The sequence below is a fragment of the Dreissena polymorpha genome, chromosome 7 (assembly GCF_020536995.1).
Source record: "Dreissena polymorpha isolate Duluth1 chromosome 7, UMN_Dpol_1.0, whole genome shotgun sequence".
Lineage (NCBI taxonomy): Eukaryota > Metazoa > Mollusca > Bivalvia > Myida > Dreissenidae > Dreissena > Dreissena polymorpha.
In genome coordinates, this window is record NC_068361.1 from 94721576 (window position 1) to 94746417 (window position 24842).

Below are 24842 nucleotides of genomic sequence, written 5' to 3' on the forward strand. Positions count from 1 at the left end.
CAAACAAACTTTTTAACCACACACATGTTTATTGTGTTTTCAACTAACACGTTGCAATACCTCTTTAACGCTGCTCTGATGAAGCATGTAATTTTTTTCAGAAGCGGTGTCCGTAAAGCGATGATTACATGCATGAAGACAAAGTTCAATACCTCGTGGATTATCTATGCGACAATTATTAATGAGGAGATTCTGAAGAATCAGAAAATATACCACTAGTATGATAAAAATAGTATACATATTTGTTTTGCTTCCTTCAACAGTTTGTTCAGCAAACAGAAAATTAAGTATTTTATGAGTTTGCACATATTCCAAATATTAATTTTATCGTCGAGAATATATATAGAAACTTTAAACAAACATCAATGACACACTATTGATAAAGATTTGATGTTTAATATATTGTATACATGTTTCTTAATTAAATAGTTTTTTACACATATAGTCATGCTCCTTACTATAATGCACGGTGATGTTCATGTAAATGGTAACAGCATGTATTCCTTCATTATTCTGGGAGGTACGCTGTGAATCAGCCTTATTCAGATAAAAGCACGGACCCAGGGGGTGTTTCATACAAATCTAGTACAGTGTAACCTTTCAATTTCCAAGGCCGGCTACTCTAGGCAAACTGCATGATGACAGAAGGTTGAAATAAAAATCCTAATGCGACCAAGAATTATTACACGGTTAAAATCACATCTGCACCAGAGTTGTATAACATATTCTTATTCTTCGTATCAAAAAATGGTATGTTTTCTTGTAGATGATATTTTCTGTAACCTCCTTTAAATGCTATAGTGTCCGGAGGAAACGCGTATTTCGGGTAGTTAGCCCTCCGTTCGATATTTTTGACGGTGTAATGCTTCTATTGATTAATCCTTATAAACATGAAAATATACACATATTATAAATGAGATTTTAATGTTATGTGAGTTTCACTTGATATTGAATTAGTGGAGAAAATGGAAAAATATGATTGTGAAAAAACGGAGCTGAAGTGGGGGATGGAACCCACGACCTCCAAAGTGGTAGTCAGACGACACTAAAAGCGTCGCTAAAGTGCTTCCTCGACAGCAACCTTCAATCACTTAAATCTTTACCATGTTTTCTCTAATTGTATTTATTTATTTTGTATTCCAAGGATCGTAAAAAGAGCAAAATGAAGGTTGTTTCAAGATTGGAGGCCTCTAAGCGAGGCAAGAATGATATTCCTGCATCAGCCTCTATAACTCTGACTGTGCTGTCTGCTGCCCCAGAAGGCACTGGTTCCAGTATTCTACTTAAGCTGGCTTGTGATAGGTATACTGCCCATAAGCCTGATAAGGCCCTGAATTTTTATGCTGCCACTTAATGAAGGAGCTTCAGATGGCGGTGGTGTAGTGGATGAGGTGTCCACCTAGCGATCAGGAGTTCGTGGGTTTGCTCCCCACTCGGGGAGCATTCTCATTATCTCCTCCATAGACACCTAGTACTGGTTCTTTCCAGGAAACGCACTCGATAATGTCCCTCTGCCTATAATACTCTAAAGGGCGCTTGGCAGTATATTTAGATAGATAGGAGCTTATATATATATTTGCTTGTGATTGGTATGCTGCAGATAGGGTCAACAAAAAGACATCAATTCTGATCCATTTACCAAACATTATAATCTTTATGCTACCTTTTATTAAGAATGTCAATGGTTTGTTGTCTGTCTGCAACATTAAAATTACAGTTGTGAACACTAGAGGTCACATGTATCTGCCCAATTGGTTAAAAACATGGTCACCATATCATCATGTTTGTTATTTAGCTGTTAAAGCAAGTTGCCATGGTGTAGTGGATAATCATGGTGTCCGCCTAGCAATCCGTAGGTCACATGTTTGATCAATACTGTCAGAGCATTCTTTTGATCTTACCCCTGAAATAAGAATATTTTTTTTTAATAATATGTGTCTCATGATTATTATACCTTAATTCTATTTCAATTTAATCTTGTCAAACATACTAAATTATGAAAAAAGAAATAATATAGTGCAAACATGTACAAATGTAATAATGAGAGAGTAAGTAGAAAATGCCCCCAAAAGCAAAATGCCGCAAAAATTCCCCCTCATGAGGGTAGCGTCCCGCTTCCCCTAAAAGGGATTGAGGGCCCTGGGCCCTTAAGATACTGTTTGTTTTGTTAGCACAAGGAAAGGGACTCGAGCGTTTTAATAAGTCATAGGCTTTCAATGCAATAAAGTTTAAATAAATAGGTTCAAACAAATGCAAGACACAGATATTTATTCATGTACTATCATACTGTTAACATGTACCATCCATGCGGATTTATAACATGAGTATTTCATTTACTGGCTTTTGCATGTATGTTTGTTTGTATGTGCTTGAGAATTGACATTTGATTACTGGTTGGAATGATTTCTGTACAATATAATTGGGTCGTGCTATGTGAAAAGGGGGTTTAATGCATGTGCGTAAAGTGTCGGGCCAGATTAGCCTAAACTGGATTTTCTTTAAACAAAAAATACCATAAAAGCCTTAAGGTTCATCCCTGATTAGCCTGTGTGGACTGCACAGGCTAATCTGGGACGGCATTTTACGCACATTCATTAAAACCTCTTCTCACAGAGCAAGGCCCAATTGTTTCTTGTTTTACAGGTTTTTGTTTAATGCCCCAGAATCCGTGCAGTTATTCACAGAGAGGTGAGGATATGTAAGACTTGTTAGTTTTTTAACTGTTATAAAATCATTAAATGCATATAACATTTTATTAGATTTGATATCTAGGTAGAATCATAGAATTGTGTAAGCTATGCTATGCACCCAAATGTCAGTGTCTTCATTAGGGGCTGGTTAACATATCCATGTCACTGTAGGTATTCAATTAAAACTTCACACTTGTTTTAAGTCATTTTCAGATCACTGACCAAGTTCCATGATTCTCCCCTTCAACAAAGTAAAATTGTGCCCCTGACCAATCTCTGTGAACTCTGACCGGCAAGATAGCATAATTATGCACCTTTCGGTACATGTACTTAAACATTTTATTAATTTGTGTGTGCAGGTACCAAATATCTCTATATGTAACTACAGATGTTGAAATAAAATAAAACATTATAGGTATGTGTTTGGGATAATAAATAACATTTACTGACCATGGCCTATAACCTTGTACAGTTTTGTAGCATAACTATGGAACTTTTTGTACTATTTAAGTCTAGTTGCATAAGGTTGGCATTAAAGTTGGAATTTAGGTTTAACTCTGGCATGCGACAATTACATATCTCTGTAACTTTTACAGATATAAAATTAAAACTTCACACATGTCTTTGGTAACATAATGGGAGGTCACTCACCAAGGCTTATAACTCAGACCGTCCGTTAGCAGAATGATGCCCCATGATAGAATTCAACCAATTTTTTGCATGAAACAACTCCATAAAAATGTCTACTGCATGATTGTGAACTAAAACTCAATATATGTTTTCAGGGTCTTTATAAATATTCACTGACAAAGACCTTTAACTGCAGTAAGCCCTTTAGCAAGATTGCTGGTATGCCCCTCTCTGTACATAGAATAGTCAGGTTTGAGTTAAAGTTGGAACTCATTTTTAAATGTGCAGCCATCAAGTAAATATCTCTGTAAGTACTACAGATACATTATTGAACATAATTGAACCATCTAAGACTCTGTTGGATCATATGATGACTAAGGCACTGAACTCTTGGCTTTAGTTTAGCAGAATTATGCCACATATAAAACTTGTTGTACTGTTGTCTCCAGCTGACATGCAGACATTGCAAGTGGTTGCATTTTGGGCAAGTTGTGTTGAGGTCCGATCACTGTTGCTAAAAAAGTTGTCCGAGATCTCTCAATAGCTTAAATTAATATGGTGCTGATTTTGTGTAGGTTGGTTACAAGCTGATCTAGCAAGGGATTGCATTTGGGGCCAAGTGGTTTAGGTCACTGTTACTGAAATAAGTGTTTTGGCTTGATACATTTGGGTTATTGTGCTGTCATTTTGTCTGTAGGGCCATTACGTGCAGACTCTGCTTTCAAACTTTATAAATTCAAAAAAAATGTTGATTCTACATATGGTTAACAATACATATCTTCTCCACATCATAGTGTTATTTTGTTTGTGGTGTTCTAAAAGTGCAAACAATCGAGGACTCATCCTGGATCTGTTCCTAAAATCCAAAATCATGTACAAGGTGTTCATCCCAATTTTATTCATTTTAATGTTTTTATGCCCCCTTTTCGAAGAAAAGGTGGCATATAGTGATCAGACTGTCCGTCTGTCTGTCTGTCTGTCTGTCTTTCCGTCACACTTTGCGTTTAGGTTTTCAAAAAATGCTCATAACTTCTATGTCCCTTGAGATATAACCTTCATATTTGGTATGCATTTGTATATGGACAAGGCCTTTCCATACGCACAAAAGTTTATACCCCTGTGACCTTGAACTTAGGGTCCTCGTTTAGGTTTGAAATCTGCGTTTAGGTTTCGAAAAATGCTCTTAACCTCTATGTTATTGAGATATAACCTACATATTCGGTATGCATGTGTATATGGACAAGGCCTTTCCATATGCACAAAAAAATTTACCCCTGTGACCTTGACCTTGAACTTAGGGTCTGCGTTTAGGTTTAGAAATCTGCGTTTAGGTTTCAAAAAATGCTCATAACTTCTATGTCCCTTGAGATATAACCTTCATATTTGGTATGCATGTGTATATGGACAAGGCCTTTCCATACGCACAAAAAAATTAACCCTGTGACCTTGATCTTGAACTAAGGGTCTGGTTTAGGTTTCAAAATCTGAGTTTAGGTTTTGAAAAATGCTCATAACTTCTATCAAGCGTTTATAGGGGGCACCAGTCATCCTATGGTGACAGCTCTTGTTGTTTTGTATGTGTGCATTGTGTCAAGTAATTTTTAACTTTGATTCATTTTAGTGTCAACATCAATATGGTGAACAATATCTTCTTCACAAGAAAAAGTCATGAAGCTCTAAGTGGCCTTGGTGGTAAGTATAAAAGTGATCGCCGTGGCGTAATGGATATGGTGTCTGCCTAAAGACCGGGAGGTTAGGTTTGATCTTAAAATCGCCCTTAAAGACACCAAGTACTGGTTATAGGCCCAGGAAACAGACTCTAGTGTGTTTCAAATAAGTACTAAGTACCTTCAATGCAATCGAGGTAGAATAAATATGTTTAAACTAAACTAAGTATAAGAGTGAATAATACATGTAATTTGATTGGCCCATCCTTCAACAAATAAATGTTTGGGGTTGCTAAGTTACTCAATACACAAGGTATTAACTGGAAATTTCAATAGAGTTTGTTTGTAATGAAATCAGAATACTTTGTTTACAACTCTATACTGGGGACTAGTAATAAAGACTTCTGAGTCTTTTTCAATTACAACTACCTTCAACTTTCCCTAAAATAAACCACAAACAAGTAATTCTTTCAGCATGGTCTTAACATGACTTTTTGCCATCTCTATTTCAGTTTCTCAGTAGGATTTTCCTAAAAAAGTCTAAGTCAGTTCATAATGTTAAAATGTAATTTAATTGTTACTTATCTCACTGAAAATGTTACTTATTTTTGTTTACAAAGCACATTTTATGGTTTATGGTTATTTTATATTAAATATATTAAGTTTAATATAGCTGTATAATATAGCTATATAATGACTGCAAAGAAATCCATGATTCTGAAGAGATTTGCAGAATTTCAATTAAGCTTCAGATTGTGTGCATGTATTTAGTGTGTTTTTTCACCATTTTGGGCTGGGTCCCTTTTAATTGGGAAACATCGTGTTCTTTTGATTAAATTTGAGAAATTAATGTTTTTGATTTTATGCTTACAAATACTTTGAAATTGATAATAAAAGTGATTTCAATATATTTTCCAAAGTTAAATTTATAGAGCTGGACTTGAAAATAATTGACATGTTTATTCTTATGAAACAAAATTTCTTTTTGGAAACCTTCAATTGGGAATTTTGAGATCCCATTTGGGAAAAAAAATACTTTTTTCATTGGGAATGGGTCCCCCTACCGGACCCAAATTTAAACGAAAGAAATCACTATTTTTATGTGACAGAATTTTGTGTTGTTTACTTTAGACAAGGAATAATACTTTTCAGGGTTTCTATTGTGTAATACTGAAAATTTTGAGCGGTCTGAAACAATAAAACTACATGGACCTCCAAATGTGGTGAGTTATAAAACCTGTATGCATTATATTTAGAACTGATTAGTGCATTTTTAGTTCGGCTGTTTTCGGAGAAAACCGGAGATATTGTCATAGCCAGCTCATCATGTCCGTTGTCGTCTGACGTCCGCGTCGTGCTAAAGCCTTCACATTTTGCTCTAAAATCAAAGTGCTTCCACCTGCAACTTTGAAACTTCACATGTAGTTGCACCTTCAGGAGTTCTACACGCCACACCCATTTTTGGGTCACTAGGTCAAAGGTCAAGGTCACTGTGACAAGCTTTTGCAGCCGAGCGTGGCACCCGTTATGCAGTGCTCTTGTTTTACCTATGGGTTATGGGTTTGAGTCTGAACTGGGAATACTGCGGTTTAAGGATAAAAGTTGCTATACACATACGCTTGTTGCAAATATAAATAAGGTCAAAGTCTTGTTTGCAATATTAAGACTGAATAAGACTGTGATACTCATCACACATAACAAGAAGCATATACTAATAGTATTGTATTATTACAAATTATATTGCTCAAAACACCTCTTCCCCGAAAGCTTTTATAATACTAATAATAGACTGTGATTTAAAAAAAAATGTTTTAGGGGAAATTGTAATTTTGGGCCAATTATGATCATGCTAGTTGTAATTTCTATAAGTTAGTGAGTCATTAGATTGTAAAGTTTTTTTTATTAATTTACAGTTATTGGTTGATTCCTTACTTGAACTATATTTATATATGTGAAGGATGTTGATAGTCATGCCTTTTCCTGGTTTATCTACGGATCCATTAAACCGACCCATTCCCAAAGCAAATTGGTAACAAAAACAATTTGAAAAAAATATTCAATTCAAAACAATATTTATTTTTTTAGAATTTTCTTATGATTATTATATCTCAATTTTATTTAAATTACATCTTTTTCTTATAATTTAAAGTGTAATAAAGAGTTAATAAATACTTTTTTCCCAAATCAGTGGACTTTTTGGCGCAAAAAATGCCCAATCCCAACATTGCATTTTTCCTTAAATGACCAGGATAACCTGATAGTTGAAATGAGTAAAGCTGGATTGATATATTCTTCTAGGAGAAGGTGCTGGACCTATTGAGTCACTTTTCAGAGGGACATGCTGATCCAAGGGCAAGAATTGGTAAGTACAGTTATGGAAACTTAATTTGGATATTTTGGGTTCAATGTTAAGTTTCATGACAAACGATGATATTTTGTTCTAAAAATCTGCCTTTAATAAGGACAGTAGTGGAAAACGAAGTGACATGTTAAAAATAGATTAGTCATAAGTGTTAAATAAACCTTAAGAGAGGACATACACTAGCTTGTTAAGAGCCAAATATCGATATCATCACAGTAACATTTTACTGTCTATGGATGTATTTAAATATATGTTTATGGTCTTCCATGGTGCTTTTGATTACCTACGTTGTCTATGGTTAGGTAGAAACTTAGTGGGTGCATTTCATATTTATTTGGTTTTGACATGGATGACATATAACTCTAATATCAACTTTCAGTGCTTCAGATATATATCGCTTAAGCGCTCTTGGAAATATTAGTTTTCTCACCTTACTGAGAAAATAATTCATGGTATTATCCAAAAAAAGACAATATGCTCTATTTATTATTTTAGCATATACTGCTTTTTTTATCAAAATATAAGAAAATTACTTTGTAACGCAGTGTTGATGTACTAAATTTATCACAATTTATTGACCATATAGTTTTACAGCAGACCATGGTACATGTATATTCGTCTGTGAACTATTTGATGGCAAATTCTGGAGATGATTTTTTTAATTTTTAAACAGAAAGTAAAATACTTATTGAATTAAAGTTATCTGGAGCTACCTTTTAAATAAATATTTGATTTATATGTCTGTTTATTATTGAATAGTTCATGTTTTTAAGAAGTTTTCTTGTGGAACAGAATTTTAGTTTAGTTGTTTCACAAATGATTTTTTCACAAACGTTTCATTACCAAGTGTATTTCATACTTACTTAGATATTCCTTAAATGTGTATTGTCTCACAAACTGTGTTTTATTTTCTTCCTTATAATTCAATTATGTATGTTCTATTTGTACAACATTTATTGTGTCCCTCATAAAATAATCCATACACAAGAGTACAACATTCTCTTGTGTTAAAGAAGGGTTTTAGGTCACTCAAAAAACATAAAACATTTTCAGTGAATTACACGATTTTCATTTCTACTATAAACTCCTCGCTTGTGTTACAGAAGGCTTGTCAAATTCAATCATTGATGTCAACAGTGGTGAATTTTTATTGACCAACTGAATGTCTGTTTTCATAAAAAAAAAAAAATCACATTATGCAAGTGTTCTCCAAAAAAATTCAAAAGCCAGTTATATTTTCAAAGTAGCAGACAACTAAGCAATCAAACGGGTTTATTTGCATTATTTCAATTGATATTTAAAGTAGCCTGCATCTAGATTGAATGTAACCGGTGACATCGCCAGCTGCTGGTGCTTCTGAAGAACACTGATTATGCCTCTTCTGTTATACCTCAGAATGGCGTGGTTTGCCACACAAGTCGTACGAAGATGCTCAGTTGACAGTGGAATATGTGCCTCTATATGACGAGCATTATGATGGCAACATTGCGAATTTGCAAAGGAACAGAGCTGACATTAATGAGGAAGAGGAGATTGAGCAAGCTAAACATATGACAATGGCTTATATTGTCAAGGTATGACATTTTGCAAAGGAATTGTTATTTGATTAAAAGCTTGAACTTTCCTTGTGAATATTTAATGAATTGCAGTTAAAACAATTAAGTTACTATTGAATTCTAAAGTGCTATGACTAATTTGTTTTTGTTATTTATTTATTTGATTTATTTATTGACAGTTATTACTTTAAATGATATTGCAATTTAATTAAATAAACAATTTTGGAAACATTTCTTATAAATGTATCTTTATGTGTACACGAAGCTACAAGTATATAACTTGAAATTATTGTTATGTCCTCCACAACTTAAGTGGGGGACATATTGTTTTTGTCCTGTCTGTTGTTTGGTTGGTTGGTTTGTGTGTGTGTTTGTTTGCTCCAACTTAAACTTTTGCCATAACTTTTGCAATATTGAAGATAGCAACTTTATATTTGGCATGCATGTGTATCTCGTGGAGCTGCACATTTTGAGTGGTGAAAGGTCAAGGTTATCCTTCAAGGTCAAAGGCAAAAAAAATCAAAGCGGTGCAGAATAAGACATATATAGTGTTTCTGACAAACACATTCTTGTTCTACCAGGGTTTTTCGTGGCCATTTTAGGAAAATGAAATTAGGGGATTACAAATTGTTTGCACAAAAAACAACATATTTTGGAAAAACTAATTTAAAATAATAAGACAAATATTGTGTACATTTTAGTTATTAACTTTGTAAGATGTTATTGAATTAAAAGTGAGAAACAATAATCATAAGATACGTCTTTAAAAAAAATAATGGTGACTTTTTTTTTAATGGGATTTTTAACCATTTCGCTTTGGGAATGGGTCTGTAAAACGCATGTATAAAACACCTTGAGAACATTTATTCATTCGTGCAAAATATGTAATTTTTGTTTAAAATTTGAACTCGGTGTTTACTGGTCAGCATGGAAGAGAATCATTTCGTACCCTAAAAGCAATACTTTGAAGTCCAACCATGATGTTGTGTAATATGTCTTTCCTGGATTTAACAGTACTTAATACCAGTGCATGTCAAATCATTTTCAATTGCGCATGTGTCAATTTCTGTGTAATATGGTTTCTCACACAGTTTTGTCCTTTGTTGTCTGTATGGCTGGTTAATGTCCTTAAAATGCTTCTACATATAGTAAAGAGGCATAAACGCGCATATCGACTTGTCACTATTTTCAGTAAATAGTCTTCACCAGCTAAAATTTGAAAAATGATGTAATAATATATATATTATAAAATCCAACCTCTGGCTGAATTGCATTATAGTCACGCATTTGGCTGCTGTTCATATGCAATGTGTAGGTAGTCTGAATGGTCAATACGTATCTAATACTATTTGTTAACCACTTTATTTATTGAAAATCTTTCAGTGGACCCTGGGTAGGGGAGCTAGTTAAGGGCAGGTCAGTCACCTTGCCAGATGGTAGACAGGTTTGTCAATAGCCTTTGTACAAAATGTCATAAAAAGCATAATACATGTATATCTTCATTAAAATCTACATGCCATGAGACCAATATAAGCAGGTTGAGTTATGGAGCTCGAAATTAGCCTCTTAAGTCTTTTAGATCACCATCATCCAGTGGATCACAGTCACCAGAAGATAAAAGAAGGTCTGAACGTAGTATTCGGAAGTCTAAGACTTATAGCGACAAAGAGCACCGGAAGTCACCAACAAGAGATGGAAGCAAAGATAATGGAAGGACTTACAGTTCTCCATTATTATCATCTAAAAACCGGTCGACAGTTACACCCAGGACAAACAGACGACAATCAAGAAGTAAAAAAGTAAAAGGGCATAGATCGTCGTCCAGTTCTGATTCAGATGGAAGTGTAATACCACATAGATGTCCCTCAGTACACATGAAAAGTAAAAAGAACACAAGAAGGGCACATTCACGTCGGTCATCAAGCTCAGACTCCGAATCAAGGTCAAGGTCACATAAAGAAAGAGTTTATTCTCACAAACGTAGCTCTCGAAGACAGGGTGATCCTCGAAAACATCCGAAGGCGTTGCGTTATGATGGGAAAACCAGTTGGCTATCCTTTAAGCGAAAGTTTGAAAGTTTTCAAAGGGTGATGAATTGGTCGGAAGACGAATGTAAAGATTATCTGTTGTGGAGTTTAGAGGGCAAGGCTCTTGACTTCTTCACTATTACTACAACAGAAAATGAACGCTATTCATTTCGTCGTTTAATGAAGTCCTTGGAGTCTCGTTTCGGTACCAAGGAACTTCGTGAGACGTCGAAGGCTAAGTTCCGTCAGGCTGTTCAAGGGCATGAGGAGTCGCTGGAAGACTGGGCTGACCGTGTGCTTACTTTAGCCACACCAGCGTTTACGGACCTTCCAGAAGACCATATGCGGTTAGAAGCGATTTCCCGGTTTTGCCAGGGTTGTAATGACAGAGAGGCAGCCAAGCATGCTTGTTTAGAAAATCCTTTAAGCATGGAAGAAGCTCTCGACCTGGTTAAACAGCACCAATACATATCGCTGGCTGTAGATGGCAAAAAGAACAGACGGGGCCGAGAAGACGTTTCAGTAAATGTGGTGCAGGCATCTTCAGAAGCAAAGACAGAAGAGCTTATAGCATCTGCTTTGAAAGAATTTGCCAAGAAAATGAACATTACCCCGCCTTCAGCCGTGGTAAGAGAGACACAGCCTGGTTGGAAGCCACAAAGATGGGGGCCTTCAGCCGGGGTAAAGGAGACACAGCCTGGTGGGAAGCCACAAAGATGGGGGCCATGTTTTCACTGTGGAAGGATGGGTCACCGGAAGAGAGATTGTATACAATTTCAGGAATTGTTGAAGAAAAAAGGATATAAGACCGAACGTTTAAACGACAAGGGGCTGGACGGGAAGACCACACGTCCGAGCCCACAAAAGTGAAGACTGATGGTCTACCAGAAAGGTCGGTTGGGAAGAGAGAGATAGGGGCGACTTCTAATGGCAGGGTCTGTGACTCGCCAAAGGTTTTCAAGAAATCCCAACAGATGATATCTCAGCAAAAACACCAACAACATCAAAGTATAAAGAGCGTTGATGTTCCTAAACGACCAGTTAACTGTGGACCACAAGTGAATCAATCAGCTGTTACAGATTCATGCGGTAGGGTCTTTGACTCGCCAAACATGTTAGAAGTACCAAAACAGGCTGAGGAGGGGAGTAGTCAGAATAGCACACAGTATACTCCGCCAGTTTCAGTAAGAAGTCCTGTAGGTGGGGCCTGTGGCTCGCCTACACGGAAAAAGCAAATGCAGAAGGATCCAGTGAGTCAACAGGAAATACAGTCCAGTTTGCGTCAAAGTGACGACGGTAAAGATAAGGAGTCCACTGAGCAGGGGACAAGCTCTGGAGGGCCAAGTTACTCAATAAAGATATGCCGGGTACAGGCAGGTTCTTCTGTAGTGCAAATCACGGTTGGTGATTTATTACTGAATGCAAAGTTGGATTCGGGGGCAGAAATTACGATTCTTTCTTCAAGAATGTATGATAAGTTGAAGAAAGCTCCGAAAAAGGTCCAAGATGTAGTAATGCAGATGGCTGACGCAGAAACGGCTCTTAAAGGGTTCATAACAGCACCTATAAGTATGAAATTGGGCAGCCGTTGCTTCAAAGAAAGGATTTATGTGGCTCCAATCGTCGATGAAATGCTTTTAGGGCATGACATTTTGCATCATCTAGGAGTATTGTTAGATATGCAATCAGACACGTTGATACTGGATGGGGAAAGAATACCAGTTAGCTCTAGTTTCAAAGAAGGGAAGCCGACGGTGGCTAGAGTGATGTTGAAAAAGAGAGTGGTGGTGCCACCTTATTCGGTGGTACGCTTGCCTTGTAAGTTAGATGCACCCATGCCCAGTGACTACGTTGTCGAATCGTTGGGGACACTTAAAGTTCTGATGCCAAGGACAGTTATGGCAGCCACCAGGGATCCATTGGTGTGTTTCATCAATGTTAAAGAGACTTTTGCAACATTGAGGAAGAACACGTTGATTGCAATGGCTTGTGAGGTATTTAGTTACCTTGAAGGGTCACAAGAACCTGATGTTTCTTATAGTAACTCAGGGTTAAATGTCTCCGCAGTAAGTGAGAACCAGTTAGGGGAGATGAAGACATCTTGTTATCAGCTCCCAACACCAGAAACAGATGGGAAATCTAAAACTAGCCTTCCAGAACATCTTAAAGGCCTTTATGAGTCATCCATTACATGCCTCAATGAAGAACAAAGCCAGAAATTGTATGCATGCTTATCGGAATATCAGGATGTCTTTGCACAAGATGATTTCGATTTGGGAACTTTTACGGGAATCGACCACAAAATCGATACCGGAGATGCAAAGCCAATTAAGCAGCGCATGAGACGAACACCGGCTTGTTTTATAAATGAGGAAGAAGGGCATTTAAGAAAAATGCTAGATGCAGGCGTTATTCAAGAATCTGTTTCTGATTGGGCGTCATCACCAGTTCTCATACGGAAAAGAGATGGTTCGGTCCGGTGGTGTATCGACTACAGAGCCTTGAATGATGTGACTGTTAAAGATACATTTCCATTACCGTTGATTGAGGATTGCCTAGACACCCTTGCGGGAAACCTGTGGTTTTCAAAATTGGATGCGAATTCCGCTTATTGGCAGGTTCTGGTCAATCCTGAAGATCGAAAGAAGACTGCGTTTGTGACCAAATATGGGTTGTTTGAACATGTGCGTATGGGTTTTGGAATGAGCAATTCTCCCGCCACATTTTCCCGGGTTATCAACCTGGTATTGCGTGGGCTTACATGGAAGACGGTGCTTGCGTTCTTAGATGATGTCCTGGACCTAGGTCAAGATTTTGATAGTCATTTAAGAAACTTGACAGACACTTTACGTCGATTCAGACAACACGGTTTAAAGTTGAAGCCCCGGAAATGTATTCTCTTTCAACGGGAAGTGGAGTTTTTGGGCCGGACAGTTACCAGTAACCAGCTGAAGATGACTTCAAAAGATATACAGACAGTTGCGGAGTGGCCCGTTCCAGTTTCATCGAAAGATGTAGAAAGGTTCCTTGGATTGGCTAATTACCATCGTTCATTTGTTAAGGACTTTGCACAATTGGCTCAACCTTTATACAATTTAACAGGAAAGAATAAATTTCGGTGGAATGAGGAAGAACAAGAGTCTTTTGAGGCATTAAAGAAGGCACTTACTCATCCGCCAGTATTGAGCCTTCCAAACAGTAAAGATCCATTTATTTTGGATACAGATGCTTCAGACGTGGCCATTGGTGCTGAACTTATCCAGTTGCAAAACGGGGAAGAAAGAGTTATTGCTTATAGCAGTCTGTCTTTAACCCCAGAACAGCGAAAGTATTGCACAACCAGAAAGGAACTATTGAGCATTGTAAGATTTACCAGTCATTTTCGGTATTATTTGCTGGGGCAAATGTTTACAGTGCGAACAGATCATTCCAGTCTGACGTGGTTACTGAAGTTCAAGGATCCCCAAGGACAGTTGGCTAGATGGATTGAAGAGTTGTCCCAATACCACATGGTTATTCAACATCGGCCGGGTAAGAAACACGGCAATGCAGACAGTTTATCCCGAAGGCCTGATGATCTGGTTCCCTGTTCGTTTTACGTAGCGGGTATTCGTCCAGAGCACTTGCCATGTGGGGGTTGTCATTACTGCAAACGTGCGGATGAGCAATGGGGTAGTTTCACTGAAAATGTGGATGATGCAGTTAATTTGTCAAATTTCACAAAGAACCAGGTGAAGAAGGTTTTGGTGGAAACTGTATCAAGTACAAGTTCCAGTTTCAGTGCGCAAGTAAATGATAATGGTTTAGTCCATAATGAGGATTTAGGATTGAGTGAGGCTCATTTTGATATCATCAACGTGAGTGATCAGTGCATTAAAGTGTGTAATGTAAAGGTGATGCAAGAAAGTACTGCAGAAATACCTACGTGTTGGGGTTTTACCCTGGAAGAACTACAGGTTGAGCAGAGTAAGGATAAAGATTTGACCATTATTATCGAGTGGCTGTTAAAGGGCAATGAGCCTGATGAAGGAATTTTATTCCTAGCCAGTCCAGAAGCCAAGTACTACTGGGTGAATAAAGAACTGTTCCAGTTATCGGATGGTGTGTTGTTTAAACAGAAACTGAGCAGTAAAGATCTGGAACTAGTGGTACCCAACAGCCTTCAAGAACAAACGTTGGTGTGGCATCACGATATACCATCATCAGGTCATCAAGGTGTGGCTAGAACTAAAGCAAAGTTGAAGGAAAAGTTCTTTTGGGTAAGATTGTCCAAGGACACTGAAACCTTTGTGCTAACCTGTCCCGTGTGCAATAAGAATAAGAAGAACAAACACTACGGGAGGGTCCCAATGACTATGTATCAGGCTGGAGCCCCGATGGAGAGAGTGCACATTGATTTCATGGGCCCATTACCCAAGACCAAGCGAGGAAATGAACACTGCCTGATGATGGTAGATCAATTCACGAAATGGGTGGAATGCATACCATTACCCTCACAGAAAGCGGAAATAACTGCTCGGGCAGCAGTCGACGAGTTTTTCTCTCGATTTGGGTTCCCTTTACAGTTGTTCTCTGATCAGGGGCGTAATTTCGAAAGTAAACTGTTTGAAGCATTGTGTAAAGCACTTCATATCCATAAGGCAAGAACTACACCTTATAGGCCTTCTGCAAATGGACAAGTGGAACGCTTTAACAGGACATTGATGGATGCTGTGAGGTGTTTTTTGGGGAAATCTCAAATGAAATGGGATCTGCATGTGCAACAGATAGCTGGAGCAATTAGAGCCTCAGTTAACAGGAGTACTGGTTTTACCCCAAATATGCTCATGTTGGGCCGAGAAGTTACTACCCCAGCGCAACTCATGTTTCCAAATGTGCATGATAAACATGAGGATTGTGAAACTTACGTGGCAGATTTGGTTAAAACCATGAAAGAAGCTCATGCGTCAGCTAGGTCCACATTGGAGACTTCTCAGAAACGCATGAAGCACTATTATGATCTACGGATCTTACAGCGCCCATATTCAGAAGGAGATGTAATATATCTTTTAGATACTGCAACTCTAAAGGGCAAGGCTCGTAAGTTGTGTTCACCTTGGAAAGGCCCAGCGGTTATCGTAAAGAAGTTGTCGGCTTACCTGTATCAGGTACGTTTGCGCAATTCTGTATCGATAGTAAACCACGATAGGATGATGCCATGTAGAGATCGCAGTCTCCCAGAATGAATTGCCAAAATTAAAAGGGGAGAGACATCCGGAACTCCAGAACAAGAAAGTGAAGTGGATAATAAAGAGTACTGTGTTTGCAGGAAGCCGTATAGCGGTAGATTCATGATTCAGTGTGATTTCTGTGAGGAGTGGTATCATGGATCATGTGTCAATGTAACGGCGACAGAGGCGCTTGAAATAGATAAATACAAGTGCAGGGCCTGTAAACAAAAATGTTAAGATGCTAATTTAGAATTTCTGTTTCAGATTCTATCAGCAGATATGGCATCAGCTAAATCCACTAAAGATTTTCTGTTGGTAGCTGAAGACTACCTTAGTCGTGGTCAGGTGTATAGACCGGCAGGAGAGTTTGTCAAGAAACTGGCATTGTGTCCAAGTTGTTGTGGGGGAAAAAAGGAAGTGGAGCTTTTATTGGGAGTGGTCAGCCGGATGGTAGCTCTGGTAAAATCACAGTCAAACAAGCCTGGACGGCGGAACGTAAAGCCTAACACCGCTTGGCTGAAGGAAACTGCACAGTCACTAGAGACGTACTAGCTGGTCGGCCGTGATTGGATAAGTTCTCACGTATGGAAGCTCCCATCATTACCTCCACCCAAACAGCAGGAATATGATCCAACTAGGGGACAGAGGGATATCCGATACCCTAAAGTAGCAGAATTGTTACAAGCACCGGGGGAGGATGAAGTCTTGGACTATGAGGATTTGGATGAGGAAAAGTTGTTGGCCTCACCCGTTAACAGTAACAGTACAGCAGGAAGTCCTCGTAGGTCGCCTCGACTCCTGAAATCTGCCTCTCATACTCCTGAAATAAGGAAAGCTCCCACAAGTACGGAGGCCAAGCCCATGGAAGAGGAAACGGTGGTGACTTGTAGTCAAACCGCGGATCGCCCTACAGAGGCCAAGCCCATGGAAGTTGACGGCACGGTTGTGACTGGTAGTCCACCCAAGGACCGTACTTCTGAATTGCAGGACAAAACAGCGGTGAGGGCTTGTAGCTCCACCCTGGATGTTTCAAGAATGTCAACTCTCCAGAAAGAGAAAGTGCAAGTGGCAAGTTCAGAAGGGGCTTCTAGCTCTTCTGAGGACCGGTCTCGATTTCAGTCGGCGGGTGCGCGTCCGAAGACTTATAGTCGTCGCGATGTGGAGGAGCCCGTTCGCCATGTACCGATGAAGAACCCGGAGTACTCTGTACGGACATCACTCCAGACAGGTGCAAGGTCAGAAGGGGCTTATAGCTCTTCTGAGGATCGGTCTCATCGGGTCCAGTGGGCGGACTCACGTCCGAAGGCTTATAGTCATCGGGATGTGGAGCCTGCTCGTACAGTAAAGATAAAAAACCCGGAGTACCCAGTGGGGATTTTGAAAAGGAATTTTCCGGTGGGAAAGGGAGAAGAGTTGATAATTTCCATGCCAGTGCTTAAAAGGGTTAAGACCTGCGATCTCCTTGCCCACGCCAAAGAGAAGGCTGAAGAGCGCCGGGAGGGGGAGAAGAAACGTAGGAATCGCGGGATGGAAAAGACATGCTGGGTGCCGGGTTGTATGGAGAGGGCGAAGTATTTAAAAGCCCATGCTTTTATTGTGCACATCCCTTCCATATTCAGCGAAACGCTGGATTCTACTGATGAGCGATTACTCAGAGGGAGGAGGAGTGCACTAAGTCAGGCGGGAAGATGGCTTTTAGGTAAACCAGTTACGCTGGAGGAGTTGGTGGCGTTTGTTGTGGTGCAGAAGATGCTTAGCACACTGGACAACACATCAATCTCGGAGCGGCAGGAGGCAGCTATGAAGGAGTTTTGTAAATTCCTTCATGAGCCTATTCCAGAGAAAGTTACCTTGGTACCGTGCAACTCTTTTGGTGCGCTACTGCACTGGAAGGTCTTGTTACTCCTTGCAGCTAGTTTATCAGAGGAAGAGAGGGCCTATTGGGTACTTAACTTCCAGGCCCCTGAAGATGCACAGCCGGTTGCCGAGGCCATACCAATCCAGCCTAAGTATCCTGAAGCGTTTGACGCCCATTTCCACCTTGACAGGACACTGCACAGGTTACAGCTTCAGCAAGGGGGAATGCAGGATATGATGGATGCAGTTCCGGTAGAGAAGAGTAGGCGAACATCCCTTGTAGGGGGCGTCTCTATCTACTGTGACCCAGAAACCTACCCGACGGATCAGCACCTGCGTGATTTGCCGCAATACATCTCCGTTGGGGTGGGTATCCATCCACGTCATGCGCGTTATAGCGTTGTTCGGGTTAATCAGGCAGTGGGAAGGTTCCAGAACCTGTTAGCGAATCCTCGCGTGGCGGTTTTTGGGGAGGTTGGACTTGATCACTCAGAGCCCATGAAGTACTGGGCATATCAAGTCGAGATGTTGGAGAAGATGTTACCGTTCTTGGAAGATAGACATGTGCTAGTGATTCACTGCCGTGGAATGGAGGGGGATTGCGGTACAGAAGCGTTTCTCCTGCTCCTCCATGTCCTGAAGAGGTATGTGCGGACGCATCATCCGATACATCTGCATTGCTTCACTGGCAACAGGTATGTCCAGGATCGGTGGCTAGAGGGGTTCCCACGGACATACTTTGGGTTCACCAACAAGGTTAGGACATTCTCTCCGGACCAGATCGCGGCTCTACAAAATGTCGAAGATAGTCGCCTTCTCCTGGAGACGGATGCTCCTTATTTTCCAGCACCTGGATCCAGAGTATCGTCACCCAGTCAGATATCCACAGTGGCCGAGGCGGTGGCAGCACTTCGAGGAACTACTGTGGAACATGTGTTGGAAATCTCCGTGGCCAATGGGAAACATCTGTACCAGTCCCAGTAGAGGTCAGTCAGGCTTTAAGCTCACTGGTTCTCATTTAGCGGGTTCCAGCTGGGTTTATAACTCGCCGGATACTTACAGTGTGAAGAATTAAGCCTTCTCCAAGAAAACACTTCATCTATTGGTTTCCAGCTGGGTTTATAACTCGCCGGATACTTACAGAGTGAAGAATTTAGCCTTCTCCAAGAAAACACTTCATCTATTGGTTTCTAGCTGGGTTTATAACTCGCTGGGTATTTATCCAATCCAGTAAAGTAGAAGTCATTGGGTCTGTGGCTCATGACTGAAAAGCAACAGAATCCAAGCAGTTGCGACAAAGAAGACGGCCAGAAGTAGGGCTAATAGCTCTAATTGGGAAAATCCTGACCACGGACTAAGGTAGTGAAAAACAGTACTTGAGAGAAACCCGCATCTGGTAGAGGGACCATCTCTGTGGAGCGACTTGTAGTTGCTGACCCTCTCATGCAGATAACCCCCAGTCTTGGTAAGGTCCTTTTTTCATAAAGTTGGGGGGAGTGTTGTGACGTATCCAGTACGGTACGGGCGGGTATGGTAAGTACGGGTTTTACCCTCACTCTTGCGGAAGTGGGGTATACAAATTGCTTTTCACGCTCTCTTACGATCCAGCACTAGACGAAGCAAGACGTGTCCTCAGGAATAGGTATATCCCAAGCCCTGGCCTGTTTCTACAGTGTAATAGTTATAATACCACTAGGTTTACTTTAGATCTATTTCCGAATTATCTGCGAATCCATCGAGTAGAAACAATAACCATGCAATTCGCTCCGCCATCTTGAAACGTTATACTTACTGAACGCACTGATTGTGTTGCATTTGTTACAAAGTATCTGATTGGTTATTTCTAAGTATCGGATCCAATCAAATTTTTCGGGTAACTAGGGATTCTAACACCTACCATATGGACGATGGTCCACCGTCGCCCAACTAAAAATAGCATGTAAAACCAAGTTTTACATGCTGATTCAAGATCAGTGTTCTGATTGGCCAAAATGATTTGGGCGACCGTGGACCAACAGGCCTCTGCCTAACAACCCGAGATTTGTACAGTAATTCAATGCTTAATTTTCGCGGACGATATTTGTGTTCCGCGCTTTTTAGATCTGGTATTTACTGGATTTTCTCTCTTTAATAGACTTCTTAAAATAGCATTCTACAATCTCCGCGCGATTTTAAACACTACTGTTTGTACAGAGTAGATAAATAAGGTTCCGCGCGATTAATTGAGCCCGCTTTTTCTACAGGGTTGAAAAATAATTGCTCCGACGGAAAATATATGAAAGTTCCGCGCTTTTTACATTTCGATTTGTATGTAGTGTTTTATTGCCATGCTGGCATTGGTTTTTCGCGGAAAGTGAAAGTTCCGCGAAAAATGACAATCCCGATATTTACTATATAAGTATATGTATTTTAGCGGGGGTCCCCTTTGGCTTTCCATAAAAAAACAGGGGAAAAATAATTGTTAAGAAAGTAGCCAAATCCTTGTGTAAAGAAAATAATGTTTACATGTAAGTGTTGTCGCTGTTGTTTTGTAAATAATTATTTGCTAAAAGACTGCTACTCATACCACGACGCACATGGACAAAGATACCTCTGGTTTTTTTTTGCCGCTAAAACGTGCACTAACAATCGTATATTATTGTATAATCGGATATTTGCCACGTGAAAGAGTCGCATTAAATAAGTTTACATAACACTTGCGTTGCTATAAACACTGTGCGACGTGTGCAAAATTTATTCAAACGCACACTACTAAAGCATATAAAATTGCCAAACCGGTAAAGCTTATACATTCGTCTTCGAAAAAGCGCGCACCAAGTTTAAGAAAACGTCGCATTTAAATTTGACAGATTATATATCAAATATGATAGGGAAAGCGGTTTTATGTTTGCTTTTAATTCCGGGGATATCAGCAGCACGTAAGTATTTTGTTTATACTTCAGATTATTTCATTTATTTTAAAAGTAAATTTAAGCATCTGAAATATAATAAAACTATACAATTATGCTTTCGTTTTATAAAACAAATTAAATTAAAAATAATTAATGCAAATACAAAATAAACAAACATGTTTTTTAATTAATTTAATAGTGTAAACTATTTGTTGTTTAAAATAAACTAATTTGAAAATGCAATAATGTATGAAAGTGAACCAATATTAAAATCAATAAAACGCATAAAGTTATATTATCAGTTTTAATCATATGAGTCGCGTTCTTGGAAAACTTGGATTAATGCATGTGCGTAAAATGTCGACCCCGATTGGTCTGTACAGTCGGCACAGGCTTATCAGGGACTACGCTTTCCGCTTTTATGGTAAATTTCGTGTAAAGGACGTATCTTCTTTGCGAAAATCCAGTCAAGGCGGAAAGTGTCGACCCTGAGACGTAAATGCATTTAGCCCCGTTTTCCCAGAGCGCGTTTCATGTGTATATATACTGCTATTGACCGTCAACGCAGCATTGAACAAATGTCAACTGAATAGTTTAAACATTTTATTTCATCTAATTATTTTCAATTGTAATCCGCATATCGGGCAAAAATAACACTCTTCATTACATGTTAGTGGGCAGAATTTTATCTCGAGCTCTCAATCAATACTGTTATTCTGCATTTCCTAACCTAATGGTGAAATTACTTTAATGCGTGGTTTTGTTTCAATAACACTACCGGTTCTTAAATATACATCATTAATTGTATTATCAGCATTAAATGAATAATAGTATTTATATATCGAAAAAACTTATTTTTCTATCCGTGAATTATTGTGTCGTATTTTTGTGATATAATTTATATAAAACTGTTCACTTAACCCGTTTATGCCTAGCCTCTAAAAAAAGGCCTTGGCAAACAGCGTAGACCCAGATGAGACGCCGCATGATTTCTGTAAGAAATATTCTAAATATAAAAATAAATATACTATACACCCCTAATTTTGGAAATAAATTAATCCAATTTACAAGAATGAGACCACTAGGCATACATGGGTTTGTAGAAGCAGCGGAAAATGAGACGAATATTTTCTATATTGTGTCGTATCATCCTGAAAATACGGTAAAAGTCAATGAACTTAAGATTGCGCTTAAAGCCAAACGAAATGCAAAAAAATGGAAAAGGAAATTCGGAATTAACAACTACAACAAGCATTTATACAACTTTTAATAGTGTGAATATGCATAGTTATGTACGATAGCTTCACGCTTAACGTTCAATAAGCAATGCTGCATCACGAAAATTGTCAACTTGACCAATGCGAACTAGCATTTTCATTCGTTCGGGTCCACACAATTTCTCCAAAATTATTTTAGCTCTTGATAAAAAACTGCCTCGCCGAAAATAACACTTTGCAGTTTACAGGGAGTTTAGAAACACTAGTATATGAGTAATCGTCGATTCCACCCATTTATTCATATAATATTAACTCTTTTTGTTTCATAGATCATCGAAAAATAGTGATTATGTGACTCTTTACGGGACTCATTGGTCTGAAAAAGTTATAGGTGTAAATAGTAGTGCTAGTGACATGTGATGGTGGTTCGAGTTTTGACAAGGACTATGTGAAAAAGGATATATTTGATCATCTATCATCTATCACGCTAAGGTACTGCAAAAATCCACGTATTTGTTCTCGTTTATTTGCTTGCTTGTTGACCTAAATTTAGATGAAGCAGTTTTCGCCTGTTTCCGAGTAGGTGTCCGTGTTTGTCATTTGCCATTGTTGTCAACTGATTACTAGCTATTCAGCTACATTCAGCTACAATCAGCTACAATCCGCTTATCGTTAGTGTATATAACGATACACTTCATAGCACCTCGTGCACTTCGTGCTCTAAACTTGTGATCTATACTGGTGAAAGTTAAAAGTACTGACATGAATAACCATTCAACACCTGTACATGGAAAACGTCCTGAAAAGCGTGACCTATCCACTTCTAGTATTGACCTTGAAGTAGAAAGTAAAAACAATAAAATCTTTGACTCGGACATCATACAGAATAGTCAAATCATCAACCATATTCAACTTAGCGAGGCCGACTTGGAGTGCATCTCCCAAAAAATGCATGCACTGTTTAAAGCTCTGGAGGACATGGTACGTTCAGTAGTACAGGATTTTATATCACAGGTCATAACTGGTATTAACGCCTCTCTCAATGACAAACTTGCATTCCTCACACAGGCAAATACGCATCTCAAGAATCAGGTAGCTGAGCTACTGTTCCAAGCAGACAGAGCGGAGCAATACAGTCGCCGCAACTGCCTACGTATCACCGGTATCCCGGAGGTAAGTGATGAGGACACGTATAATATTATAGTTATGATATTACCGTTGTATCACAATTATCATCACATGAATTTAGTCTGATAGATGTTCCTTTTTCATATGAGTTTTGATTGTTCAAAGATAACACAAATCTTTACAAAACATACATTCGTACTATAAAGATAGTTGTTAATATTTACATATATAAGGAACCAACACGGTTAAGGTTCATGGGGGGGGGATAAATTTCATTAAAACTTCTCTTTGGTTTTTCTTCATTGAATTTGGTACAATATGGTCAAACTATATATCATTTTAAAGCTTAAGACGGATAGAATAACATAAACACATTTTTGTCATTCAATATTTGTGTGCTTTATTCATATTTTGGTTTAAAACCAATACATTTTTTACACTAATTTACAAAATCTCAATCTAAAGTTAGGAAGGATATGCACTACCTTAAGTTGAATAAATACAAAGCTATATACATATACAAGGTCAAGTTAGCAACATTTCACAGAAAATAATTGCCATAAAACAACAAATGAGTTTTTATTCAACTGCCTTTTTTGGATAAATATCCTAAACAAAGTTCTAAAAATAACTAAAACGTAACTACTTTTTTAAAATCCAGGTACGGTGGATAATAAGAGTCACAATTATATTTCAAAGGCTTAACAATTTTGTTATTTACCTCTCAACCAAATTGCAAATTTTACACCATCTCAAATTGAAATACATTGCAGACGACATATAAAATTGTAAAGAAATAAAGAAATTGGCAAAACTATTGATTTTATAGTTCGATTCCTTCTACCCATGAAAGCGTGGCCATCGCTGTGATCCGTAGAAAAACGTTCAAAACAAATCGGTCGAAACCACGTGCAGTGGTGAGAAAACCGGGTATGTGTATACACATACCTGAGAAAACACATGTACTTATTTTGACAATTGTGTGGTACTAGTAAAACAACTATTAACATTAATCAGCAAGAGATCGCACTAAATAACAGAAATGACCACGCAGAGATATCATCACTTACCCTATTGCAAATATTTTCCAGCTGAAAATTGTCCCCCACACGACTTTTTTAGTTTATTTGTTTTGTTTTTCTGGAGCCGAAGTGCATCTTACAGAATATCCATCCAACTTCCGTTGTTTTCACTTTCGTTATTAAAAACTCCGTTTAAAAGAATTATTTCTACTTTTAGATTGTTAAAGCGATGTATTATTATATATTATTGATAGAATTGTATACCGTGATGAATTGAACGGAGTTATGTATCGATCTTTCTGTCAGTCTGTAAGCGTACTAATTTATGCGCAATAATATAAGTACAGTGATTCGACAACGATTGTAAACATTGGTGAAATGCTTCTTACATAGTTATTCTTTTGAGTGTTTATGAGGTCTGATCGTGCAGTTTGCAAACATCAAAGGAAAGATTACAATCCAATGCATTTGTCATCGTCAACCGTTTGGAATGTCAATTAGGCGATGAGTGAGTTTTTAGCATGTTTCTTTCTATTTTATTAATTTAAAAATGGCTGCCCCCATGGTGATGAAATGACATGTGTT

At 38.5% G+C, this 24842-nt stretch overlaps 1 protein-coding gene across 5 annotated transcripts in view; it reads left to right on the forward strand.

Moving 5' to 3' along the window:
* The first annotated feature begins 612 nt into the window (after positions 1-612).
* Positions 613-24842, forward strand: part of LOC127839008 (zinc phosphodiesterase ELAC protein 2-like) — a 264142-nt gene continuing 239912 nt past the window's right edge. The window contains exons 1-7 of one of the 5 annotated variants that reach the window (XM_052367156.1): positions 613-750; positions 1145-1302; positions 2644-2688; positions 4942-5012; positions 6140-6210; positions 7286-7349; positions 8745-8923. In XM_052367156.1, coding sequence (XP_052223116.1) covers positions 667-750; positions 1145-1302; positions 2644-2688; positions 4942-5012; positions 6140-6210; positions 7286-7349; positions 8745-8923 — 672 coding nt within the window. In that variant the 5' untranslated portion in view covers positions 613-666. The remainder of the gene's footprint in view (positions 751-1144; positions 1303-2643; positions 2689-4941; positions 5013-6139; positions 6211-7285; positions 7350-8744; positions 8924-24842) is intronic. The other 4 variants (XM_052367155.1, XM_052367154.1, XM_052367153.1 and 1 more) reach the window with 4 other exon arrangements.